Below are 24939 nucleotides of genomic sequence, written 5' to 3'. Positions count from 1 at the left end.
GGTTGAAGGACGTCCAAGATGTCGCCGCATCGGCGAAAGAAACGACGAGTGAAAGTGCCAATATCTTCTTTATAACATGTAAACCCGACCATGTCGGGAGGCATGCCGCTAGAAAGATGCTTCAAAGAAGCAGAGGAGACCGGAAGATTAAATTTAAGCCTGAAAAACCTCCGCGATTTTCCAGATCCGACGGACGATTGCGAACTTATAGATGTAATTGAAATAGGTGAGTGATAAGTGCAAGTTTTAAATATTGAATTGTATTCAGTTCATCGCTGAATGTCGCTCTTTGTTGCTGTGATGGGGTTTGGGTACTTGCAGTATCATTGTTGGATGTTATCTTGTAGATCTATCCAAGAACAAGCTCTCAGAATTTCCCGCTGAGTTATCTGATTTTGTTATGATCGAGAAAGTTGATTTATACCACAACACAATTCGAGGAGTTCCAGAGTCCCAGCTGAGCGAACTGAAATTTCTCCGAGTGCTTAACTTAAGGTGGGTGGCTGAATAAAAAGTGGCAATAAATAATTTGGTAATTTATGTTGAACACATGATAATCCGTTATAAATTAAGTTGACAAAAGGTCACTTATTTATTAAGGCTGATCTTAACAGTTCTCTTACTAAGCTTAATCCAAATCCTCTAGACAGTCTATGATGAGGATCATGTTAGCTTAAATCTTCATGTACTTATTATTATTATTTTAAATATTATTATTGTTATCATTATCATTATTATTATTTTAAAATTATTTTAGCCATCTGGTTTTCATTTGACAGTATTTCTATCAATTCGTCATTTACAAAATTTGGCCCTTCTCCTTGTCTTTCTTCTCTCAATTCTGGATCCAAGGGCAGCTCATTTCCAGAGTTGTTATTGTCTTCTCTTGATGATCTACTATCCTTGCATCCACTCTTTTGGCCCTAACTTTATTATATTCTGCAAACATGGGAATATCCCAGTGGGCCTGCACATCCTAGCTGTTGGAGAGTGACTTTGGCTGCACTGGGGAGTACCAAGGTGGAACACTGTCAGTTAGCTTAAGATCTCATAGAAGCTCAAAAAATAACACCTTCAAGGCTGAGTTATGCCTTTCTAGTTATTTGCTCTGTGCTAAAGCTGAACAGCCAGCAAAGATATGTGGACCGCTTTCTGGGCACTTCCAACATAACTGACACATCACATCATCAGGTAAACAGGTCTTTATCTTCTTGCTGGTGTAGACTGCTTAGTCGGTAGAAGCTGCTCGTAGAGCTCATACATTCCTGCCACTGTGTAAAAAGGGCACACAGACCACTCCCATAACCAAGCAAAACATGCCTTCTATCCAGACCTTGGTCTTCTTCTCTGGCCATGAGTAGCTTTCCTTGCCATTTCTCATTTTGGATCTTATCTTGACCCATTTCTTTTGTGGCTACCTTTAGCTCATTCTTTTCCTTTTCACACGAAATGTCTTTCCCATCCCTGTCCTTATACATGGGCTGAGGATGACTATTGTCTGAGGAGATCCCCATCACATTTGCATAACATTGAGCCTCCTTTACCAACAACTGGTGGTCTTTGATTGTGGGGTACTCTTCAAACTCCCAAACCAGCCGCAGTGTACAGTGTGTAGGTTCTTGATTGCTATATAGCTTTATAGCTGCTTTCACTTTGGTTTGCTTGTACTCTATCTCCACTGTTTTTAAACCACACCATCCTGCTTATTTATTATTATTTTTGTTATTATTATTTTATTTTTATGGGACTTTGAAATGTTTTTTATGGAAACCCTGACCACTTGGAAGAATCATCCTTATAGATGGAGCCAAATAATGGCTGAAGAAGAACTCTCCCTTAAATTATTGAGGCATTTGACAAAATTTATGTAGTGGTTGTAAACTCTAAATCAGGAAGAAGGATTGTTTCATTATCTTCAAATGAATGTCCTGCTGTGTCATCCTGGAGCATTTCTAGATAATCTGCTACAATGTATCAGTTTCCATTTTCCTGCCTGATCAGAATTCATATAGTGATAACTCAGGCATAGATCTTGACAAATTTGGCCAGTATTGGTCAGATTTGTAATAACAACAGATAAAATAATAATAATGTGGAGCTGACTGTCATTCATTAGGCTTTTTGCAATAATTAACGTACTCATTCTGCACTGTCTTGTAGTCCAGGTGCAGACATGACAATTAATCTGGTGCTTGCATAGTGAAAAAATATCATGCAAATTATGCATGATAATTTCATTTTCCCTTCAATTTGGTTTGTAAAGCAGCCCGGTCAAAATAAGCTTGAAGCCAGCAAATTTGCTGCTTTCAGTGAAAGTATTATTAGCTATCTACTCAAAACTTAGACCCACAAAGTATTTAGGAAAAACTTTAATAAAATAATGCACTTCATTTGTGTGTCAATGTGCTCAGCACGAAAGTACTAATTGGGGACACTATTTTTATGTCTCCTACTGGAGACGTGACTGCCATTTTACATGGTCATCCGAACCACTGGAAGATCTAGCTGTTTGCAGGGCAAACGAAGAGCCTTCATTTGTCAGTTATTTAAGACCCTGAGTATTGGTCTGGTCCCAGGAATTGATTGTGTGACCTTCCCCGCTGAGGTCAAGCGCTCTACCGACTGAGCTAATCCTGCCACCAGCACATTTCTCCATCATTAAAAACCACACAAATCTAAGCCTTTGCTCCCTGCTACCTTGGTTATCCTGCCTGCTATTATGAAACCTTTTGACTGGGCAGTGGAATAATTTATTACAATTATCCCAATATATACATGCTGGAGTTTTATCCTCGGTGTGACTCTTTCTCAGCTGAGGCCAAATACACCATGTCTTCACTGAGGCCAAATACTCAATACAAAATATAGTGTACCATCTTTTTGGCTACAAAGGGATATCAGTCCCACATCAGTGGACTGGTTGCATAAATACAGATGCTTTTTTCAAAAGCTTTGTTTAACATTTATTGTTTTCTTTTCTTTTCTATCTGTAGACGAAACCAGATAACCAGCTTTCCAACTGAGCTGTGCTCCTTACCACTGCAGGTTCTGAACTTGAGTAACAATAAGCTTAGCACACTCCCAGTAGAAATTGGGCTTTTAACATTATTACAAGATTTGGTGAGTTATACTCCATTCCTTCAAACATGAATAAAAAATTTAGTTAAAATAAATTAATATTACCTTGCAAAAGTGCTACTGAAGAGGTTTGTGTGAATGGTCACACCATATTTGTAGGATTTTAGTCCACAGAATTACCACGCTTTTCTCCATCATTAGAAGTTAAAAACAGCATGAAACTTATGTCTACATAATGGAATCGCTACACTGCTCTTGCTTTTACAGTGTTTGGGTTTTCCCATGAAATGTAAACAACTAAGAGCACCTGAAATATTTTGTGCATATGGATTGTGTAGTTACCAACATAGCAGAGTCAAAAGATCATGATATACCAGCAGACACTAAAAACAACAGACTAATAATTACTGTTACTACTTGCAGCAATAGTTTTCTGACAAATCATTGTATGTTTTTTTTGTAACTCAACAACATTCCAGAAACATTTTTTTGTAGTCTTCACAGTTTTTTGAGTTTCACAGAAATAATTTGATATTTTTTGTTTTGGTTTATTATTTCTACACAGGATTTAAGTTCAAATGAATTAGTCCACTTGCCCAATAGCATGGGAGAGATGATATCTCTAAAGGATTTGAACCTACGGAGGAATCGCTTAGAAGTTTTACCCGATGGTAAGATAACTATCACTTACTTGTTTTTATTTGTGTTCTTCATCAGCTGTTATTCAAAATATTGTTATGAAGAAGCTAAGCTAGTCAAACTTTTATTGATTTTTACCTTCTTTCGATGTTTCCTGGCAGCTGGCTACTTTTGACAACCCTGTAAATGCATTGTTTTTCCTTTTTTATTTTGCAGAACTTAGTAAATTAAAATTGGTTAGGTTAGATTTTTCATATAACAAAGTGTCAGTAATTCCGCCTGCATACCGGCTTATCACCAGTCTTTCTGTGTTGGAGCTGGCTCACAATCCTCTGACCTCCCCTCCTGCCCAGGTAGGTGCATGATCTTCAAACAATTGCCTTCAGGATTGAAAATGAAGATTTGAAAACTTCTTAGTCTAACAATATTTTAAAGTTCATTATCTTTGTTTGTAACATAAAATGTTACAAACAAAAATAATGAACTTTGAAATATTGTTGATGTGGGCTTTGAGAGAGAGATTTGTTTGATATGAAGCTGTGATTTTGTCATTTACAAGTAAATTCTTCCCTAACGTTGAGTCCCTTAGCAAAAAAGGATGTTTTAAAGGCATTATTAAAACAATGAGCTAGATAGCCATGACAGACCCTTAAAGGTGAAGCAGTCTTGACTGAAAAAAGCTTGGTCAAACATGACAGATTTGTTATAAAGGCAAAACTCACTGTAGTCAGAAATTTGAAGATGTAAAAATTAGACTGGTTTGAAATATTTTAAAACCTAGCAAAAGTTTCACCAAACCAGAAACAGATGAGCTGGGCTGTGGTGTTGCAGATGGTTGCGATGTAAGACAAAAGATTGGAAAGACACCACAACACAACACTGACAAGAGCAAACCTTCAATGGTTATTGCAACACTTTTTTTTCTAAATACTTATTATTTATAGTTTCTGACATCACGGAGGCGATATTAATGTCGCACAGCGATGATGCTGGACTTAAAATCCAGAGGCCCTGAATGCAACTCCCCCTTATATGCTAGCTGGATTTGTTTCTAACAGTCCTGGATTCAACTCTTACACTAGTCTTGTTGGCCATGCTTGTAAATAGCGAAGTGGTTGGCCTGCTACCAGAGGGGATTCTTAACCCTATTATTTTTAATAATATTTTTTGAACTAGTTGTTTCATTATCTCTGAAAAGGCCTTAAAGGGAGAGGATATTTATTTATTTATTTATTTATTTATTTACTTATTAAGCAGTTAACCTGGTTACAGTAACTGCACAGTGAATCCTCAAGAAATACTTTCTGTCTTTTGACCTTTTGCTACTTCAGGTTTGCACAAAAGGGAGGTTACATATTTTCAAATACCTCAGTACATCTGCACATGAACAAGAAAAGGTGAGTCCCTGTACCACTATCTACTGAAATACCTGTAGGTTGTGTCTACTCACCTCATTTCTGTAAGTTACAATAAATCCTCTATTAAGCCCCTTGGGGGTGGCATTTCAAGCTCATTTTGGGTGGGGGGGGGGAGGGCTATTTAATTTAAAAATGACGTTGGTATCAGTTCTCCATAGAGTGGTTTTCGTTTGAGTGTCGTAAAACCAAAACCAAAGTAATTACTCTGGCCAATCACAAAGGACACAGACAATACATTGAACCAATCAAAACTCGAAGTAATTACATGTGGCTGACGCAAAGCGCGGGAAAATGCATGCGAGCGCGTCACAATTGGCTTTGGTTTTACTTCTGATTGGATGAAAAGGTGGCGCGAATCTTTTAAGCCAATCGCATCGTGTAGAAAGTGCAAAACCAATTACTTTTCGACACTCAAATGAAAACCGCTCTAAAGAACTAGAATACAAAGTGGAAAAGGTCAAGTGGAGAAGCCCAGTGTTATTTTTGTCTTAATTGAATTCACAATCAGTAATTGCCTTATTTTTGAGGCTACCTTCACATGACGCCAGATGAATTTTTGATCAGCTGAAAAATTTGACCAGCTGCTTTGTTTACACAGGACGGTTCAATATTTTCACTCTGTTCACCCAGCACTGACATCTAGACATCTAAATTTTCGCACAGTTAAGGTGGTTCCATGTAAAAACAAATCACCTAAATGTATGAATTTTCAACCAAAATGTCCGGTGCAGTGTGAACATAGTTTACTAAGTACTTTGTTCCATGTGACAATTTAACAATAACATTATTTATGACACAAAAATATTAAACCTTCTCCATCTGTCACGACCATGGTACTGATTGCTTTGTTGAGGATATTTGTATTGGTCTTGAAGAGAACTTTGTACAATCCCTACCCTAACAGTGCTGAATTCTCTGTAATGCAGTGATCTTGTTAGTAAAATCCACTCTCAGGTTAAACCAGAATTTTCCTTGTCTCTCATAAATGATAATAGGACCAGGGACCCCTTTCTCAAAAGGCCTGGTAACTTTTCGGGCCCAAAGGCAAATTTTAAAATCAAAACCTGTCAAATAGTTGTACAGTTTCTAGCTCACAAACTGGTCAATTTTGCTTTTCATCGTATCATTTTCAAAATTGTTGAAACTTTTCTAGAGTGCAAACACAGCAAACATAAAACAGCTTTCTGTGCCCGAAAAGTTGAGGTACTTTCGAAAAACAGCCCCTTGGAAAGAAAGGAAATTCAGGACCAAGCTAGGTTGATAACTGGTTTTATCTGAGAATGATTCGTACCTAGAGTGGATGCACCTGCTTTTCCTTGGTTCTGGCCATTTGGTGCCTGCAGTCGAAATTCAGGACCAAGCTAGGTTGATAACTGGTTTTATCTGAGAATGATTCGTACCTAGAGTGGATGCACCTGCTTTTCCTTGGTTCTGGCCATTTGGTGCCTGCAGTCGATCAGGAAGTTTGATATAAGATTTCTGTTGATAATCATTCAACTTTTTTTTCTCCTTGTAGAGAAGAAATTTTGACAGAAGTCTTAGAAAATATCCTATGGCAAGATCTTCAAGGTCTGTGTTAATTCTGTTTTCACTTCAGCATGTCAGTCTTCCAACCTAATTTCCCTTTTGAGCACTCTTTTTTATAACCTGTACAGGTTATCATAAAGGGCCGCAAACTTCTACATTTTACTTTTATTATTGAGTGTAATTGTGGCTAGAAATAGTCTTATTGCGTTTCAAGTAGGAGCATGTGAAACCTATGACAAGGCGTGCATGTATGCTTGAGAAGAGTTTCGTCAAGTTTTCATCGTTGGAGTGAACTTCGAGCCATTAAGTTCAAAACTCATTTTGTTGATTATTAGCCTAAGAACATGCTGTTGTTTTGTCCCAGTTTAATAGATCAATGTTTATCTGACAGTTCTAGTAATCCTTTTTCTTGGCTATTCTTTGTTTTTGTATTTCACTGTACTGCCTTGGCCTTTATTTTACAGTGATGATACTCAGGAAAATCACAGAGTCAGAAAATCACTCTCTTTGGATTTAGCTCGGAATGCTTCTCAACGGGAGGTGAGTGCTCATGGCCTTTATACTGCAAGCATCCCGATCAATTTTTGAGCTGAAGTGGTCACATGATAAAATAGAGATCCTATATCTTGAGAGCCACAGATTCACATCAACTTAACTTTAACATACTATTTTTTGGAGGGGTCTGTTCAGCTGTCAGTAGTTATTTGTATCTGGAGTAGTCTGCCTCTGGATCAAATGACCTTGCAGAATCTCTAATTCTAATTTCAATGGAGGCAACCATTATGATATTATTATTTTTACTAATCATACTCACTGTGCTTTCTCTGTACGAGAAATCAAGATCCTGTTTAGGAAAACAAACCCCTGGCCTGTCCAGCAGCACATCTCAGACTGTGTGTACCAAATAAGAAATTTCCATACTGGAAGATTGTTGTTTGGTTTTCTTACCCTGCTTCTTCTTCACTAGGCATTTGAAAAAGATGGTTATCGATCAAGTTCATTGCGTGACAGAGAGAGGAACAGACCTCCACTGTCCAATGTGTTTGAAACAGAAGAAAAAAGACGTGAAATTCAGAAGGAGATCGAAAGAGCTCAGCAACTACTGTCTGATGCCCGTGAGGTTGGAGAGGCAGGGGAGGTACCCTCAAGGCCAGATGAAGAGTTTAATGAAGGAGAGGAACTTGAAAAGGTTTGTTTTATTTTTCATTTTGTTTTAGCCTGCCTGGGTAGCCATTGGAGCATGACAGGCACCAGTTAGTTCTTTCAGTTAGTTTGTTTAGAGCATGCGAGCTAAATAATGTAACTTTGTCCACTGGTTTTGCTAATTGGAGTAGTTAACCTCACCGAATATGAAATGTTGTGTTTCAATACCAGAATGATCTGTTTTGGGGAGCAGTCTGGTTAACGCATGTTTGGTTTCTCATGGTATTCATTCTAGTTGCACACAAAAAATGTTTTATAAAACTTGGTCAACTTTGGAGGTGCCGTGCTCTAGAGGTGCTTTGCACTCTGTTTTAGGAGGTTCGGGTTCAGGCCCTGCAACGGTCATTGTGCTGTGTTCTTGGGCAAGACACTTTCACTTTCACAGTATATCACCCCACCCAATTTTATAAATGTGTACTAGTAAATTTAATGCTGGGGGTAACCCTGCAGTGGCTTGGTATCCCCCCCAAGGAGGAATTTAAATCCACAATCACTTCTTTCACAGAAACCAGGTTAAGCTCTGAGCTGTAACCTCACCTTACCTTACCAGTAAAATAAACATTTAGATTTGTGACCTTTTCCCTCTGGAATCAACCACTTCTCATTGGCAACCACTTCTTCTAAACTATAAAATCAGTTTTCCTTCTCTCATTTGTTTTACTCATTTGGAGTGTTGACAGAATTCCTAAGAAGGCCAGCAATAAGCATACCACCCCAAGGAATGTGCATACAACTATCACACAGTAAATTTTTATTTGATAATGACAAAGTCATTTATTAACTTCCATTATTTCAACCACGTATGGGCCTTGAATTGCCATAACAAAGGGTGTTAACACAGTCTTTGTTACCACTGCTCTTTTCTCACTTTGGTACATGGAAGAGGGGATAGCTTTCATGAGAAGATGTTACGGCATTTTTTATGAAACTCTCACAAACAGCAATTCGCCTGACTTTAAGTTTGTCTGGGCTACTCTAGTTCTGTTTTTTATTTCTTTAAACATGAACTTTTGCTCTGCATAAAAAGTAATTTGAAACTGGAAGAATGTTTATTATCATTTCATTGTGTACATGTAAGAACCAGCATACAGTGTGCCTTAACATTCCCTGTCTGACACTGTAGTGAGATTGTGTATTTTGTTGGCAGCCATTAACAAAACCATTTTAGTGAGCAGTATTTCATAGAACCTGATGCAAGCACAATGAAAATGCAGCTGCATCAGAGAAACTAGAAAAAAATAAACGTGACAGCCAGAGTTTTTGAGCTATTTACATAATGCAAAAAATAATGATTACAATAAATTAATGATTAACTTAGCACCTTAAAGGGCAGAATAATCAGCGCTTATGATGTCATGGAACTGCTTTCAAGGCAGCTTGTAGTGTCGTTTCATTTGAGGTTGTTTGTGAGTGTTTCATTTTTTCATTCAGTCATTTTCAATATATTTCACTTGAATTTGCCTTTTTATTTGGAGTTTTTAACTTAAATGGCAGGAAGAGTATGGTGTAGGTGTATAAATCTTTACATTTTAGTCTCAAATTGAGCCATTTTACAAAATCACGAAAACATTTAGAGAGGGATTACGCATGGCAGGAAAACAAACAGGATTTTACACGATGTTCTCAATGATAGTGATGTCTCTGACTTTGAGCATGATTGTGGCAATAATGCAAGCAATATGTTTAAACTTAGCATGGACTCTGGTAGAACAGTAATTATTTTAATTAGCTTTCAAATGGTATATGGCAAACCATAGTTACAATCTTGGATTTACAGGTAGATGATTTTTTTTGACAATGACTTCAAAATTGTTATTTTCATTCAGTGCGTTCTGTCACATTAAGGGTTAAATAGTCCTGCACTGACTATTAGCTGAAGTTTTCCTAGCTTTGCATGTAAATAGTGACCTGTTTACCTCCTGTAACTTGGGATTGGTAATCATGTTATGTCTTATTTAGATTTTTTGTTTGTGATTATTTGTGTGGAGTGCCTGCAAACTAGCTGGAAACGCTAAGTGCTCTTCCACTGTGAACAAAAATTAACATTTACTTTTATAAAAGGACATAATATAAAATTACTTCTAATCAAAAAGTGAATCTTCTTTGTTAATTGATCAATAAGGTCAATAATCAGAGCCTAGTACCATCAACTGACTTGATACAACTCACCTTGACTCTAAAGATGATTAATCTTATAGGTTGTCAAAACAACAGTCCTATTCAGGACTATGTTCACGTTGAAGATCATGCTCAACCTTCTTAAGAAAACAGTACTGCTTTTCACTTCTATCAGCATTTACATTGCAACCCTTGGTTGAGTGCGTCAAACAAGGCATTGTGTTATGTAAATCCCTTATTGAATTGCAACCCTTCTTAATAGCTCAACTTTTTAAATAGTACAGCTGTATGCATATTAGGTTAGTTTTCTTGGTATGGAAAGCTATCAAGATTATTACTAGTCAGATGTATCCCTTTTTAAGACAAAGCTCTTGTAACACTTGATAATAATGATTAACTAAAAGTGTAAATATTTTTTTCTTTGATAAACGTTTAACTCTTAAATTAACTTTTTAATATTTTTATTGGTTAATAGTCACACATGCTTGCGCTCTAAATAATATTGTCCTTGAAGCTAGGTGATTCAGATTAACTTAAAATAAAATTCATCCAGCTAAGTCCTAACCAGATTAACCTTTGTTGAGTGAAATTAAAATTGGCAAATTTAAAAGAAAAAAGGTGTCAAAGGCTCAAGTTTCTGTGTGGCCATTAACAGTGCATTACTTTTTGGAACTAAGTTGGGAAGTGACAGTACTTAATTCCAGGAAGTAATTCATAAATGATTGGCTTGCACAGTAACTTTTGCCTCTCCTTTTGTTGCAGATAAATGCTCAACCTCTTCTGCAGCATACTCTGTGGAAAAGAGTCTTCAGCAAAAGTGCTTGGCCCTTTGTAGCTGTTCTGTTGTATGCAATCCTCAATCCTGGGACAGTTTTCCTGTCCTTACTTGTAGCTGTGATCTGCGTATTTGTTGTCTGGCTTTTCAATGAAGAAAAACACAGGAACTTGAGTCAAATTTCCAATCGATCCACTGATAAGTCCTCCCATTATAAATCACCTCTTGTGAAGCCATTTGCAAGATAGATATTGTTGAAACTGACACCTCTAAATAATGTTTATGTGAATATTTTGTGAGTACCGGTAGTTTAATTTAAAGTTGTTGTGTTTCAGAAAATAGCCATAACTTGTTCCTCCTTGCCACCATCCTGCATGGAAATTCCAGTTTAGCCTCAAGAACTCCTTTTTTGTATGCTTTTATACTCCTACTCTTTCAGTGCCTCTCTATGGAGTGAGGAGATAGTGGCTGTTTCCTGAAAGTTGTAGACAAAATATGTCAAGATATTCTTCATAGGAAGAGCGCTTTCAGCTTCTGTTTCATTCCCTAAAGTTCCAAGAGTAAACTTTAATAGCCCCCATTTTCCCGTTAATACCATTTTGTGCTGGAAATTCTGAGATTTAATTAACTGCTGGTCCAAAGTCTCCCACAACTACATGTAATATATAAGCATTAGACTTAATTTATTTTTATTTATAGTAACACTAAAAGATGAACCATATCTAATATTAGGATTATTAATGTTACTCACGACAGTAAAAATCTTATTTTAATGAGATACCTCACCTCAAGACAAATGGCCATTTTATCGTCTGGTCTACGACTTTTGAGTATGTATCTTTGACAAATAGTGTCCAAGGTAAAAAAGGTTTGTGTCAGATATGGACAGAAATGCCATTAACTTAAGAGTATATTATAATACATAAGAGAAAATTTAAGTTAAAAAGAAAGTAATGATTTATTGCCATGTATTCCTCTTTAAACCATAATAAATTATATTCTTCTTACAAAAATACTTAATGTGTATCACAGAAGCTTTGTACGGAATTTTTTCTGAGATTTTTACTTGCATTAATCCAATGTCTTGAAAATTAGGCAGGAAAAACAATCATTCTTAAAGTATTTTGTACTCTAATGTTCTCGAAAAAGGAGCATATTGAATTGGTGCCATTAGTATTTAAAAAGTGTGGGAAGTTTATTGACAGCAGTGATGGCCTTTTTGAACTAACATGTTTGGATTTCCATACAAGTTACACAAAAAAACACTTGTATGACAGAAAAACAAATATTTCCTGGATTTCATAGATCGTTTTCTGTACTGTGTTAAAACTACACTTGTAGTGGTAATAACTTTTCGTACCTTCATTTAACAAACATTATTTTTGACTTATTGAGTAGATAAAACTTAAATTACCAATAGCAAAAACACCATATTCCTCCTTGTGGTGTGAAAACCCATTTACTGTAAATGCTCAAATTAGCACCCAGCTTCAAATACATGCCTTTATTAAGTTAATACCCCCACCAATCCTACAACTATGAAATAAGTTCTCCATTCTAATACTCCCTTTTCCCAAGAAAAAATGAATTAAGGTACTACATATACAGTATTTTAACCTCTTTGACAACAGTGGGTGAGGATAGCAATACATAAATTAAGGTGGATACACAGGAAAAAAGTGTCCCCTTTCAAATTAGCACCCCTTCCATACCAGGTGATTTAATACATGCTAGTGCTGGTTGTTAATTCAAGCATTTACAAAAGATGTTGTAGAGAATAAATCTTAAAATTCTACCACTCGCATTAGCCCTGCTGTCATTTACTTAAGAAGATTGATGGACTCAGACGAAACATTATTTTGAATTGGACTCAAGAACTTAGATCATTCTGAGTTAGAGGGTTTTGTGAATATACTACTTTACTGAAAGAGTCATACAGAAATGTGTGAGCAGCGCTTGTGTTAAAGGGTTCACTTGATACTTTTTCTGAAAGGTTGCACCATTTGTTTCAGCATGTTAATACGTGTATAAGTTATCAGCATTGAGTTAAGTTATGAAGTAAGTTATAAGTATTGATATCATAAGCAATTGTATTTATAGAAGGTATAGTATGTTTTGTCTAAGTCTTATTCAAATTAGTGTTTATTGTTATGCTTGATTTATCTAACTCATTAATAAAAGTGAATTAATTATTCAAAACTCTGTTTTAAAAGAATACCCCTATTTTTGCTTTCTCGTGATTCAGAGGTACAACAGAATTTAATGTACTATTAAATTTTACTATTAAAGTAAGTTATAAAAGTTTTCCATCCGACTTAATTGTGTTGTTATGTGAGGAGTTTCATAAAACAGTCCATGTTTACTGTTTTGCCCTTTATTGTTGTTGAGAAGTTTGTTTTTACAATCATAGATTAGACTGCCTGAAATCTGTTTCCTCTGTCTTCTACTTTTTGTTTTTTCGTTTCTAAAGAAAATGTCTAAATGAACCATTCAGGACCAAGTTTCTCCTTGCCCAAAGGAGCAAGGATTAATACAGTTGTTTAGTAAACTGCCATCTGTGCAGGAGGTTCCAAGTTTGATTCCCATGTGAGACCTCAAATCCTTGTTTTGACTTCTTTCCTTTCATTGTACCTGTAAGTAGCTTTAAACACCTGTGAAACAGCACTGAAAGAAAGCGGGTGCGGGGTGAATGAGCCCATTGTTGGTCAGTCTAACATGTACTGTTAAGAGTTACCAACATAAAATAAGGACCTTTACGTTGACGTTTAGGTCTCCGCTCCCCTGTTTCCTTCCTCATCCCTGGACTTGGTGCTGAATATCCTCTGTTAAAGCCACACCTTTGAATAGATATTTCCCTGGCGCATTTTGCCTTAGGGAGCACGCACAATAAAACAAGGTAGAGACTTGGGTCACCAGTTTAAGAAAATAATATCTATGTACCAGGATTTTGTCGACCCAAGCCTTAAGTTGGCACCTTCTTTCACAGGAAAGCAGGGAAGGTCTACAAGCCTCAACTTGTTGTGGCCACCACTGCCATGCGGGTGTTTTGCTTAATATTTTATGGCAGTTATGTTTTACAGTCAAGGCAGGGCAAGCGTACCTCCCTAGATTGCATTAATGAATTGATCATTTGAAATATGAATCCATTAGTTGTTGCTGCAACCAGTCTCAAATTCAAATCTGCATTCCTGCTTCTGTGATGAGCAGTGAATTTTTCATCATAACTCCTCTGTATTCGGTCAGATTGAAAAATCTTTGAATGGATAAAATCGTTTTGCAGACATTTGCATCAAATTCAAGAAAACTGAGCTGGCAAAAATTTCATGACTACCTCGGGTGTGAATTCACTGTTCATTACATATGTAGAGTGCAGATCTACAACTACCGATGGATTCAACCTTTGAATAATAAATTCATTAATGCAATCTTGAGGGGAGGGGGGGTACACTTGACCTGTCCTGACTGTTATGTAGTATAAGTAATGTCCCTAATTCTGTGTAATAAAGATACCTCGACAAATGGTGGATGGATAACATGTTCAGTTTCTTTGTTTTCTGTACATTTTTGTAAAAATTTCACTTAATGTCAGTTCCAAAGGTGGCTGTCTTGAAAGACAGTTGACTGTCATGAGTACAAGAATGAGTTAAGAAGTTTTTACTTTGCTTTACCAGCTTTTCCGGACACAGGCCTGTCCAGAGGGAATGTGCACAAACAGGATTCAGGTCCCATGCGAGGTGCCATTCCTACCCAATCCCACAACCTATAAGGGTTGACCACACCACCGAGGTCTATGACCCCTACTCTTTCGAATAGTGATGTGGGTTCTTTTACATCCCACAAGAACAATCAGTGAAAGTGCTGTGAGACAGAACCTACTGTTTTTTGTCCTTATCCGAGAAGACTAGAAGTCTAACCATTTGCAGATCTCATTACAAAGGCAGCACTTTCTTTTCAGTTATTTAAAGACCCCAAGTGTTGGTCCAGCCGGGGTTTGAACCTGTGACCTCCTGCTCAACAGACTGGGAGTTTGAAAATTTAAGAAGCCCCCAACCTTCAAAGGGTATCTCCCCCCATAATAAGCTAGCTTTCAGTCCAGAAGGACTTAATCCTTCAAGCCCCAGTATCTATATACAAACTCTCCAGACTGATGTCCATACATTTCCTTAAAAAAATTAGTTGAGAGAATTTGATTAAAAGATCAAAGATTGATCTCTTTGTAATCAATTTATTAATTCTCATAAACTTTGCTCTTGACAATCTCTGGATATTGTTAGGACAAAATAATATGATGTTGGTCAATATTGGGACTTATAGGGTTAAAAGACTTAAATAGCAGAAATAAAATAAATGGTAGCCCTGCTGAATATTGCAGCTGACTGTCTGTTCAGAGCTGGCAGATGATGATATTGATATTACTTCTTGATAATTATTTGATAATTTTTTAAAACAGGAGTTCTTACAAATCGAAGCTGAACAGCGTAGGAAGAGGGAAGAGGAGGAGAGACAGGTAGAGGAACGAAGAAGTGCTGCGAGAAAATTGCAGTCACAACATGAAGAGTTACAACAACAGAGACAAGCAGAAATAAGAAGGAAAATGGAAGCTAAGAATGGCACTCCTGAACCAAGGTAATGCTGTTATCTTTGAAAGTTTCATCCAGTTTTTCTTAAAAACCTTTTCATTGTTTGTCAACAAGAACCATACGAGACATACAGTAAAAACCCGCGACTAAGAACCTGTTAGGCTAAAATGTGCCAGTTAGGCCCCATCTATACAATAACCTGTTTAGCCTAAAATTTGAAACAAGTTCTTATTTTCTAAAATCTCTAAAAAAAATTCTGAACCCTTGGGCAAGGATTCATGTGGTCATTGCTTTCAGTCCTTCTTCTCATAATCATTTCTACTAAATACTAATTTGGTATGCAGGTTTGTAACAAGCCAAGGGTTTTTATAACAAGAACCACAACAACAATAATGATAATCTTGATTGTACTAGTAGTAATAAATAAGTATACAGTGCTATAGGGATTTTAAAACTTATTCTAATCAATTCCCTTTGATTTTAATTCAATATTTGTAGGAAAGGATTTGGTGGTGGAGATAGTGGGAAGCCTCCGGTTCCACCAAATCGCCCAACCTACAAAGTACTAAACAGGTCTGGCTCAGCCAAGGAACCAACGTAAGAAAGTCAAACTTTTCAGTTGGAAAGTAATTCCATGATTTAGGCTCTTGTTTTTTGAGTGAAACTTTTAAGGCCTCTGTGTGAAAATTTGAGTGAAACCTTTTTGGAGTACCTTCACATGGTACCGTTAGTTTTATGAATTTTACATGAACAAAATAATCGATGATAAGTTTTGAAGCTTGGCAATAAAATTTAGGGGCTTCTAAATGAAGACCCTTGTCACCTTCCAGCGTGATTGTAAATTGAGATGAAAACAAAATTCTTGTTGTCTTTTTAGTTCTCCTCCTATGGAATCTCCAGATGTAGCTTGGAACAGGCAGGTGGGTATTTTTTTTTTCACCAGTTTACTTGGCTTTTCTGTTACGTTTGGTCTGTCAACTTTTTGTTGGGTGAAATCATGAGCAGTGCAGGGTTGGTTCTTATTCTTTCTTGGATTGTTAAACTAATTCAGTTATATTTTACATCTTTATGTCATTTTATCCACTGTTTTTTTGTAGGCTGAGAAAACAGCCAACATCCTACCCAAACTTCCCTTTAATTAAGTGCCTCCCGCAAGCAGTAAGAACAACTGAAATTAGGGGGTTAAAGGAAACAGGGAGAGGACATGGTATTAGGCTTCATCATTGTGCAGAGATGAGCCAAACACATACAATCCTACTGACAACAACATGAAGAAAATAAGAACGGATGTTGAATTATTTGAAACAAAGTCCCTGCAAAATGACGTCTGACGAATGAGTGCAGAAATTCCATACTGATGACGTGTCGTTACCTCATATCTGGGTAGTGCATTTGATTGGTTGAAAATTTGCTTCATCCAATCAGAAACACTACCCGGATCTCACGCGTCATCAGTATGGAATTTTAGCGTTTGTTTCTCAGACGTCATTTCATGGCGACATCAGTGGTGGCGTAGTGACATGTAAGCTGTTTTCTCAAGCTAGTATTTTTGTACAGGAAGAGGAACTACGTGCAAGGAAGAGAGAAGCCCTAATGCAGCAAAGCAGGAGAGAAGCTCAACTGTCTAGACTTAAATTTGAGGAACAACGCCTCAAGGTAAGGCAGGCATGCTGAAAACATATCTCCCTTAAAATCTTTTAGAATCCTCTTGTATTAAAGCTCCCCTGGTGGGATGGGTGTGTGTGTGTGGGGGGGGGGGGGGGGGGGCTAGGCGGGTCTTATTTATTTTAAGCAAGTCTGGGGAGAGAGGGCTTATTTGAGATGGGGCTCTTATTTAATTTAGCAAAATGCGTTGCCAGAAGCAAAAAAGAAGAAGAAACATTTTAGAGTTATGGTACCCTACATCCTGTTTTGGAACAGGAAGCAAGAAATAAAAAAACAACGACAACAGTAACAACAGACAACCTGAAGATGGTTTGAATTCTCCACAAAGAACAAGAACGTTGAGTGGAAAATCTCAGGTACATGAACTTGGCGGTCGTTCAGCTGAAGATCAAAAACAAATACGAAATCCCAGCGTGTGAATTAACCATCCCGGATCAATCCACTTGAAGTGTTACAGTCGAGATTAATTAAGACAGTCTAAATTGGTTGTGAAGAACAAGGGGGGAGGGGAGAGGGCTTAATAACGTTGTTCCTCTAAAATACAGAGTACTTCAGTGTTGGTAAGGGCGTTGCTGGTCTTATCGACACAGCCTGAGGCTTCTGTTTCTCATCTCTCCCACATTTTAACATTTTTAGCCTGAAAAAAGATAATTAATTTTTTTTAAAAATAGAAATGTATTCTTTATTTCGACTTGTAGGGTTTTCCTTTTGTAAACTGCATTAAATATAAAGCGCCTTTTTATCCAGACCACATTATTTGGACACAAACTTAACAACACGTGTGATTCGCTAAACTTATTAGTTTGTCCGCAATTTCATGGCCCAGTGGCGGTCGTATTTTAGGGGCCGACCATTTAACTCTTGAGGCGGGGGGGGAGGTTGATTTTGAAAAAAAAATTCCTGCAAGCGCTTGTCGGAAGAAAAAAATTGCATGCAGCACAAATTTAATAGAAAGCTTATGGGAAAAAAGGGAACAAATTATCCTGCCCACCAGATTGCTAGAAAAAAAAATTCTCGATGAACAGAAATCCCCCCTCCCCCCCCCAAGAGTTAAATGGTCGGCCCCTTAATGGTTATTTCAGTTCAAACAAGTAGAACTTAGATTTGCAGCCAAGAGGGCCATGTCTTAAAGCTTTGTAAGGCCAAACGTTCTTTTGTTTTGTTTATTTGTTTGTTCGTTCGTTTTAGTGCACCATTTTTCGTAGATGTCTAAAATTATCATGAGCATCTCATCAATTTTTTTCCAATAATTTATTACCTATTTTGGTGTATTTTCTTTGTAGCACGCGACAAATGTTCGAGATACATCAAGTAAATTGGTAGGTTACCTCTTATTAGGTTCTACATTTATTATCATTTCTTGTAAGCCCAGTGAAATCTCTGATTTCATTTATCACGATCACGAACAGGATGTGGGTGAATTAACCCTTTTTTTTATTATTTTTCATGGGAAAATTTCAGTGTGCAATCTAGCCTGCGAGCCAGCTCTCCAATTAGGGAGGGAAGCGAGCGCGAGACGACGCACGCGTGAGCGGCGTCCCCCTTTGCGTGCGGCTCTCGCGTGACTTGTCGCGACTCCCCCAATATGGAGAGCTGGCTCGTAGCTAGACTTTCTCAAAGTCCTTCGCTTTTCATTTCCGGTTCCGGTAGTTGGCCCCAGCGCGAAGGACTTTTATCTCTCTCGTTCGCTTTTGTCGCAGAAAACTACCGCTCGCGCTTTGCACTCGTGAAAAAATTTGAGCTCGACTTGTTGGCAAGTCTAGGTCGTAGCCTATGTGCAATCCTTTACTTGACACAAGCAAAATATCCAGAGACTCGAGACTGTTCTTGCCATTTTTTCAAAGTAATAATTTCTAGTGTTGAAATGCCATTTCTCTGCAGTACTAGAAAATTGGGTTTTAGAGGTCTGCTTGTTTGTTCAGCCCAAAAATGAACAAGATGATGATGTTGGCGCATGTTAGGTTTTGATTGTAAAAGAAAAGTAATTTGACTTGTATTTACCACGAGCTGCTCATCTTATTTTGCATTTTGAAGTCACAGTCAAGTTAATTGTTCTTTCTTTTTATGTCAGAGGTTTGCTGGATCTGGAACTGGTGGAACAACAGTTTCTTTTGAAGGCAGTGAGACTTCTCAACCCAATGCACAGGACAAAGGGGAATGGGAGGTGAGTTGGATTTGGTTCGTCTACGAGTAGTTTCGCCAACGTCTTGTTCGCAAACCTCCTAAGTTGTTTCGCATTTGTGTTAGGTTAGTTCCCTTACTGCTTTCGCCTAATCAGTGGCTTAAAGAACGAGGTGCGTACATGTATATCGGACTTTTTCGTGTTATGGCTGAAAGAACGAGGTATATACCCGCGCAGTGCTCGTTTGGGTTTTAAGTGGAACGACTTGTGACGTTAGTGAACAGGACGTTCGCGAAACGACCGGTCACCGTAGAGATATAAATCTAAACTGGCTCACCTTACTCTCAGGAACCTATCTTATCTCATTATATAAGTGTCTGTAAAGATGGATGAAAAATGATTGTTTATATCCTGGTTTTAAAACTGCTAGCTTGACAGTTGATCCATTTGAAGTGAACACTGAGTTATACTTGTGATATCCTGGCTAAAAACCTACACCCCACCCAGACACCTTTTGCTCCATGATCGCTTCGACCGTTTTCTGAATCACGGTAATTGTAATCTTTTTATGTTGCAGGTACATAATTTTACAGCAGATAATGACTAATTTTGATTGTTTTATATTTCAGGAGTTAGTGTTCGCAAACATTCAGACGCGAAAACCGGCCTCTCTAGTGCGTTCCCGTAAGTATTTGTTTAAACCGCGGTCTAACTGGACCAGCCCGCCCACGTACAATCCTGTACGACAGTGACTGCCGGCAAACTGTAATGCAGTTTGTAGTCACTGTCGTACGAGGGAAGGGGGAAGAGAGGCTTCTCAAAGGAAGCAGCGCAGCTGAGTAGTCAGAGCGTAAGACTTGCAATTTTGAGGACCGCGTTTCAATTTCCTGTCCTGACCACTGGCTCGAGCTGTTTCTTGGTCGTTCTGTGTTCAACTCCTTGGCCAGGCTTGTAAGTAGCCAACTAGTTTGCCTACTTCCAGATGGGATTCTTAACCTTGTCATGAAGTAATACGTGTGAAGTAATAGTTTTCATGCTATAAAAATTAATGCTGAAGAGAGTGAAAATTGAAAGTATTTTTTTTAAGGTGATGTTGTTTTCATTTTCAGTACCAGCGTCTTTCAGAGATAAGGCCAATCCAAATTTTACAATCAAGCGAATGTACGACAGTGCTCGAGAAGAATTTGAACAACTTGAAAGACTACGGGAGGTTAGTTATGTGGCTGTTTGTTAAAATCATATTGCAGGTATGGCATTGTAGTTGTGTGTTGGCCAGTGACGGTCCGATATGGCCCCAATGTCATCCATTAACTGGAAAGACGTGAGTTTGAGACATGTTTTTAAAGGGAAGAGTTAACAATTATGCTGCAAATTTTTTGCCATCATTGGCTTCCTCTTTGTATGTTAACGGCATAGACGAATTGTTACTTTTTTTGGTTGTTTAATCCACAGAGTATTGAGAGTCGTCTGAAAGTCACCTTACCAGATGATTTACTGGCGTCACTTGCTGATGGTGTAGTACTTTGTCATCTTATTAATAACATCAGGAAAGGAATGATACCTAGCATTCACATTCCCTCAGCAGGCGTGGTGAGTGCAATGGTAACTCGTATTAGTGAATGCTCTTGCGACAAAAGACTTTCTCCGAATTCCAAAAACCGCTATCTTTCTAAATGAAAGTAGTCATGTGTTAAACCTTTTATTTCTTTGCATAAGAACAGAATATCCTTTTGATATCCAAAGCTTCGTACTTTCCCTCGTTTGAAACAGAGTCTGGGAACAACTCAGAAATGTTTTCAAGTGTTAATTTGCAGAAAGGCTGAGTGCTGATTGAGGCGCTGTGTATTTTAAATACACATGAATGGTCATCTTATTTCTTGTTGCTTTGCAGCCTAAACTAACAATGCCTAAATGTCAGAAAAATGTGGATTATTTTCTTGAAGCTTGCAGAAAGCTTGGAGTTACCAAGGTAAACAAAACTGTCTTTTGACAGTGTATAGAAAGCAAGTTTTAAAGATACAACGGGTTCAGTTAGCCTGTAATGCAGGTCAGCGCTCAGTGTTGTCGACATCCTTGACTGAAAACGTAAGGAAATTTAGGGGAGTTGAAAATAGCAATCCACGTGGAAGACCTTATTAGGATGACAGAGCGAATTGAGGGGAGAGGGGTGGAGGAAGAAAATACGGATCAATCTACCTACCCCTCCCCTAACCCAACATTTTGCCTTAAGTGAGAAGTAAGTGTTAATGTTGACTTAGGGAAGGGATAGGTATGCAGTTTCCCAGAAACCTAAATTAATCCGAAAATGCTTCTTTCTCTCTACTTTGTCTCCATTACTCCTTGTGGTTTTTGGAGGAGCTAACTTAAGAATCTGCGCGCCCCAAGAAAGTGCACGTTTTGCGGGCTAAGATGTGTTGGAACACTAGACTACTTATTTGTTTACAAGTTAGTCTTGTTCTGAATGGAACTGTCGCTACGGTTTAATGGCATAAGCAGCTCGTTTAGTATAGCCAACATCATCCCTTCTTCAATTTGCAGTAGATTCGTGCGACTTTTGGGACCTCGTTTTCATTTCATTTTAAAAACTTATCAATAAATCCACCGGGTAAAAACTATTCCGATAAAGTTTTAGTTCCCCTCGCTCCAATGCACGTATTCAGCCAATGTGAGAAGTATTTTCTTCTAACCCTTATTTGAATCAAATGCGTGAGATTTTCGTTTTGTCATGAACGGGATTTCCGAGAACGTCCCAGCGACTCCCAGAGATTTCCGAATGTTGTAGGAAATTTCCCAAGATGTTCCGTCACCGAAGCTATTTAAAATTTCTTACATAAGGTGATCCTGTCTTTGTTTTCTTTGTTAGGATAAGCTCTGTACACCATCCGACATTCTGGAGGAGAAAAGTCCGCTTAGAGTTTGCCAGACTGTAGAATCATTACTGGAACATGTAGATGGGGGAGTATAGCAGCAGAAAACGGACGCGGTTGCTGTAAATCAGAAATTGTACCGATCAAAGCTATGTGGCAACATAGCCGTAACTTCCAATATCTAAGAGTCAGTTTTATTTAAAATTAATGAAAAGGAGCTCGTCATCACCAGCTTCCTTTAATTGTCTGAATAAGAGTACTAGTGATTGTTACCTTACGTGTAAAAAGTGGTTATGTTTGTAGAAAAGGAACAAAATTGAGGTTTTAGGGTTTGTAGATATCCCGTTAAGAGTCCTAGGTAGGACTTTTTACGGCTAATTCTGACACAAATTTATTATTGTATGTTGTTTCTGCATGGATCCACGAGTTCCGTGGAAGGTCCGAGGCTAGCCTGGCTAGTCCGAGGCTTGCTTTACGCCTTGCAAAGAAATAAATTTTGACAAGTTTTTGCTTATAAAATAAATTCGAAAGAAATTCTTTTTTTTCTTTTGCAACAGCACAATACTTACAGTTTTTCTGCGTATCTTTTTTGTAGACTTTGTTGAGCGCGTCTGTAAAAATGTTTAAACAATTCTGAAAATGATACTAAAATTTTAAAAATTTTTTTATAAACTAGTTTGTACCGTCTGTATTGTGAAATAGCTTCCTCGTTTATTCAGTTTCATTCGAACTGAAAATTCTACAGTTATTATCAAATGCGGATGTCATGATATTCCAAGAACGTGTTAAAATCTACTCGGAGTGGTCTGTCGTCCTAAATCAGTTTATGGTGGTTATAATTACAATTTACCCCCGGCCTTGTGTTAAACCTGTTTTAGGTTGCTTTTAATAGGTTGAATTTGTTGACGAATCCCGTAAAACCTGAAAATACTAATGTTTTTCGATCAAAATGAGGTTGTTAGGTTATCTTGTAACGATCCTCGGATTTTCCAGCTTGGGATAGAGGGATAAAGTAAAAACTCGGTACGACCAAAGGTTCAAAGAATACTCTTTCAAAAATATTTGTCGCGCTGATTTTGCTTCATCCCACTTTGCAATTTTCAGAGAACTAGCCAAAAACTTTTGGAGGGACCTTACAAAACCAAACTGAGCGCGTAGCTGACCAATAGGCCATTTGCAGGTGCTCGGTCACGAGATACAGCCAATTAGATCACTAGTCAGTCGGGCTGTGGACCCAAGTCCGGCGCAGGGAACGGTTGTATCTTGGCGTTGTAAAAACTATTGTGGGAGCTTTGCATTGTGGTGTTATATTGCTAAGGTCTTTTCAGTTTGTTATATTGAGTCGTTCGGTGATCGCATTATACGCCGTACCAAAACGCTGTCAGGAAACGCGCAACGGTACCAAGTTTGAGAAGTGTTTAACCTTTACCGATGGCGTTGAAACCCGCGCAACCGGTGCCAAAGGCGGTTAAATTTAAACAGACGACCTTAGCCTGCTTAGTAAGCATTTCCAACCTTCTCAAGGAACTCGTGCGGAAACGCGTGCTGCTCAGAGCTGATGACCTGCATCTTGTGATATAAAATAAGCAACCCACCTGAAGCAATCGATACTCTGCGAAATAAAATGTACCGTCTCTGTCAAGTGCGGAAATATAGCATTCAATGCGGCGGAAGACGCGCAGGCGGAATTCCACTGTTGATTTGAATTTGCTTTTTGGTAAATTAGAAAAGTAGCGTCATATTACTACCCCAGGCAACCAGAAGTTGAACCAAAAATGACGCACCTGTTTTCTTGCACTAGGTACCTGCGTGATTGATCAATTTGGTTCGAACTTGTTCATTGTAGAGTTTAAAATTTTTGCTTTCTTGGCCTGTAACTAAGTATGACAAAACCGTCTTTTGTAGAAAGAATGTCAAATTTTACAACTGTACTCGAGATAGTTGTAAAAGCAACCAGTGCTATTGGTAAATATTCTTGTAGTTTGAATTGAAATACCAATATAATAATTATTATTTCTCAGTGAAGTGAGATGTCTTTCTTGTGAAGTGGTAATGATAATCTTGTCACTATTTTTAAAATTTTTCAAATACAAACCTCACCGAAAACAATAAAAGTTATATCTACTCTGTCTTAGAGTGGAGTGTGTGGGTTTTCTGCATTCTCAAGTTTGTTTCCATGTGGGGGAGGAGGATGGGGGCAATTATTTAATGAGGGTGGTGGTACTTTTGAGACCCTTCACTGTAACCATTTCCATCTAGACTGTAAGCAGTCTTTCTTTTGCTCGACAACCAGTGAAAGTGCGCGCAATAATGCAAGTGTACTTGCGGCGAGGCCACGAGTCGCGAGTGATGAGGGTGCTTGTACAGTTTGCAGCTCACAAAACTGCATTGTAGCGCACGCTTATATTAATTTTCAAGCAAAAGAGAGACTGCTCGCAGTCTATTTCTATCTGATCCTATTCCAGACAACACATCAAACATCTCAGAGGTCTGAATTCTAATTTCAATGTTATTGTAGACCAAATTATCGAAACTACTAAAAATAATTCAATGTTAAGTGTCTTGGCAAGTACCCGGTGCTTGTACAAAGAAAAAATTGCCACTGGACTTCTTATGTTTATCGAGCTTTATCTCTTAAGGGTTTGACCCTTCTTGATCTTGCTAAAGTTGTAACTCCGCTAATGACCACCTCTCTACAACAGCCACCTTTTCTGTTCCAGCGGAAAAAAATCCATACATTGACTCTTGCTTAAAACCTCTCTACAACAGCCACTTTCTTCTCTCCCTAAGGTGGCCATTGTAGAGACTTTCCAACCGTAAATCGATATCCAGATGTCCTGGGAAAATATGAATTGCCAAGGTCTGTTATTTTTTTCATGACTTCCTGGTCTTGCTATGACTTGACCAGGTTTTCAGGGTCTCTCCAATTCCCAGCCCTGGGAGAAAG

The 24939-nt window shown here is 38.0% G+C and overlaps 1 protein-coding gene across 1 annotated transcript; it reads left to right on the top strand.

Annotated features, from left to right (window-relative positions):
- On the top strand, positions 1–24128 carry LOC140949810 (leucine-rich repeat and calponin homology domain-containing protein 1-like). The gene is made up of 20 exons (XM_073398941.1): positions 1–226; positions 348–495; positions 2994–3120; positions 3644–3749; positions 3934–4070; positions 5049–5114; positions 6652–6704; positions 7127–7202; positions 7630–7851; positions 15209–15384; positions 15837–15935; positions 16216–16258; positions 16896–16994; positions 18287–18322; positions 19075–19167; positions 19755–19809; positions 20235–20335; positions 20578–20715; positions 21017–21094; positions 21989–24128. Exons 1-20 carry the CDS (start codon positions 91–93, stop codon positions 22088–22090), a joined length of 2091 nt encoding a protein of 696 aa, XP_073255042.1. The 5' UTR covers positions 1–90; the 3' UTR covers positions 22091–24128.
- Positions 24129–24939: the final 811 nt, after the last annotated feature.

This window comes from Porites lutea, chromosome 10 (genome assembly GCF_958299795.1).
Source record: "Porites lutea chromosome 10, jaPorLute2.1, whole genome shotgun sequence".
NCBI classification, from domain to species: domain Eukaryota; kingdom Metazoa; phylum Cnidaria; class Anthozoa; order Scleractinia; family Poritidae; genus Porites; species Porites lutea.
This window is presented reverse-complemented; position numbering and strand designations above follow the sequence as displayed.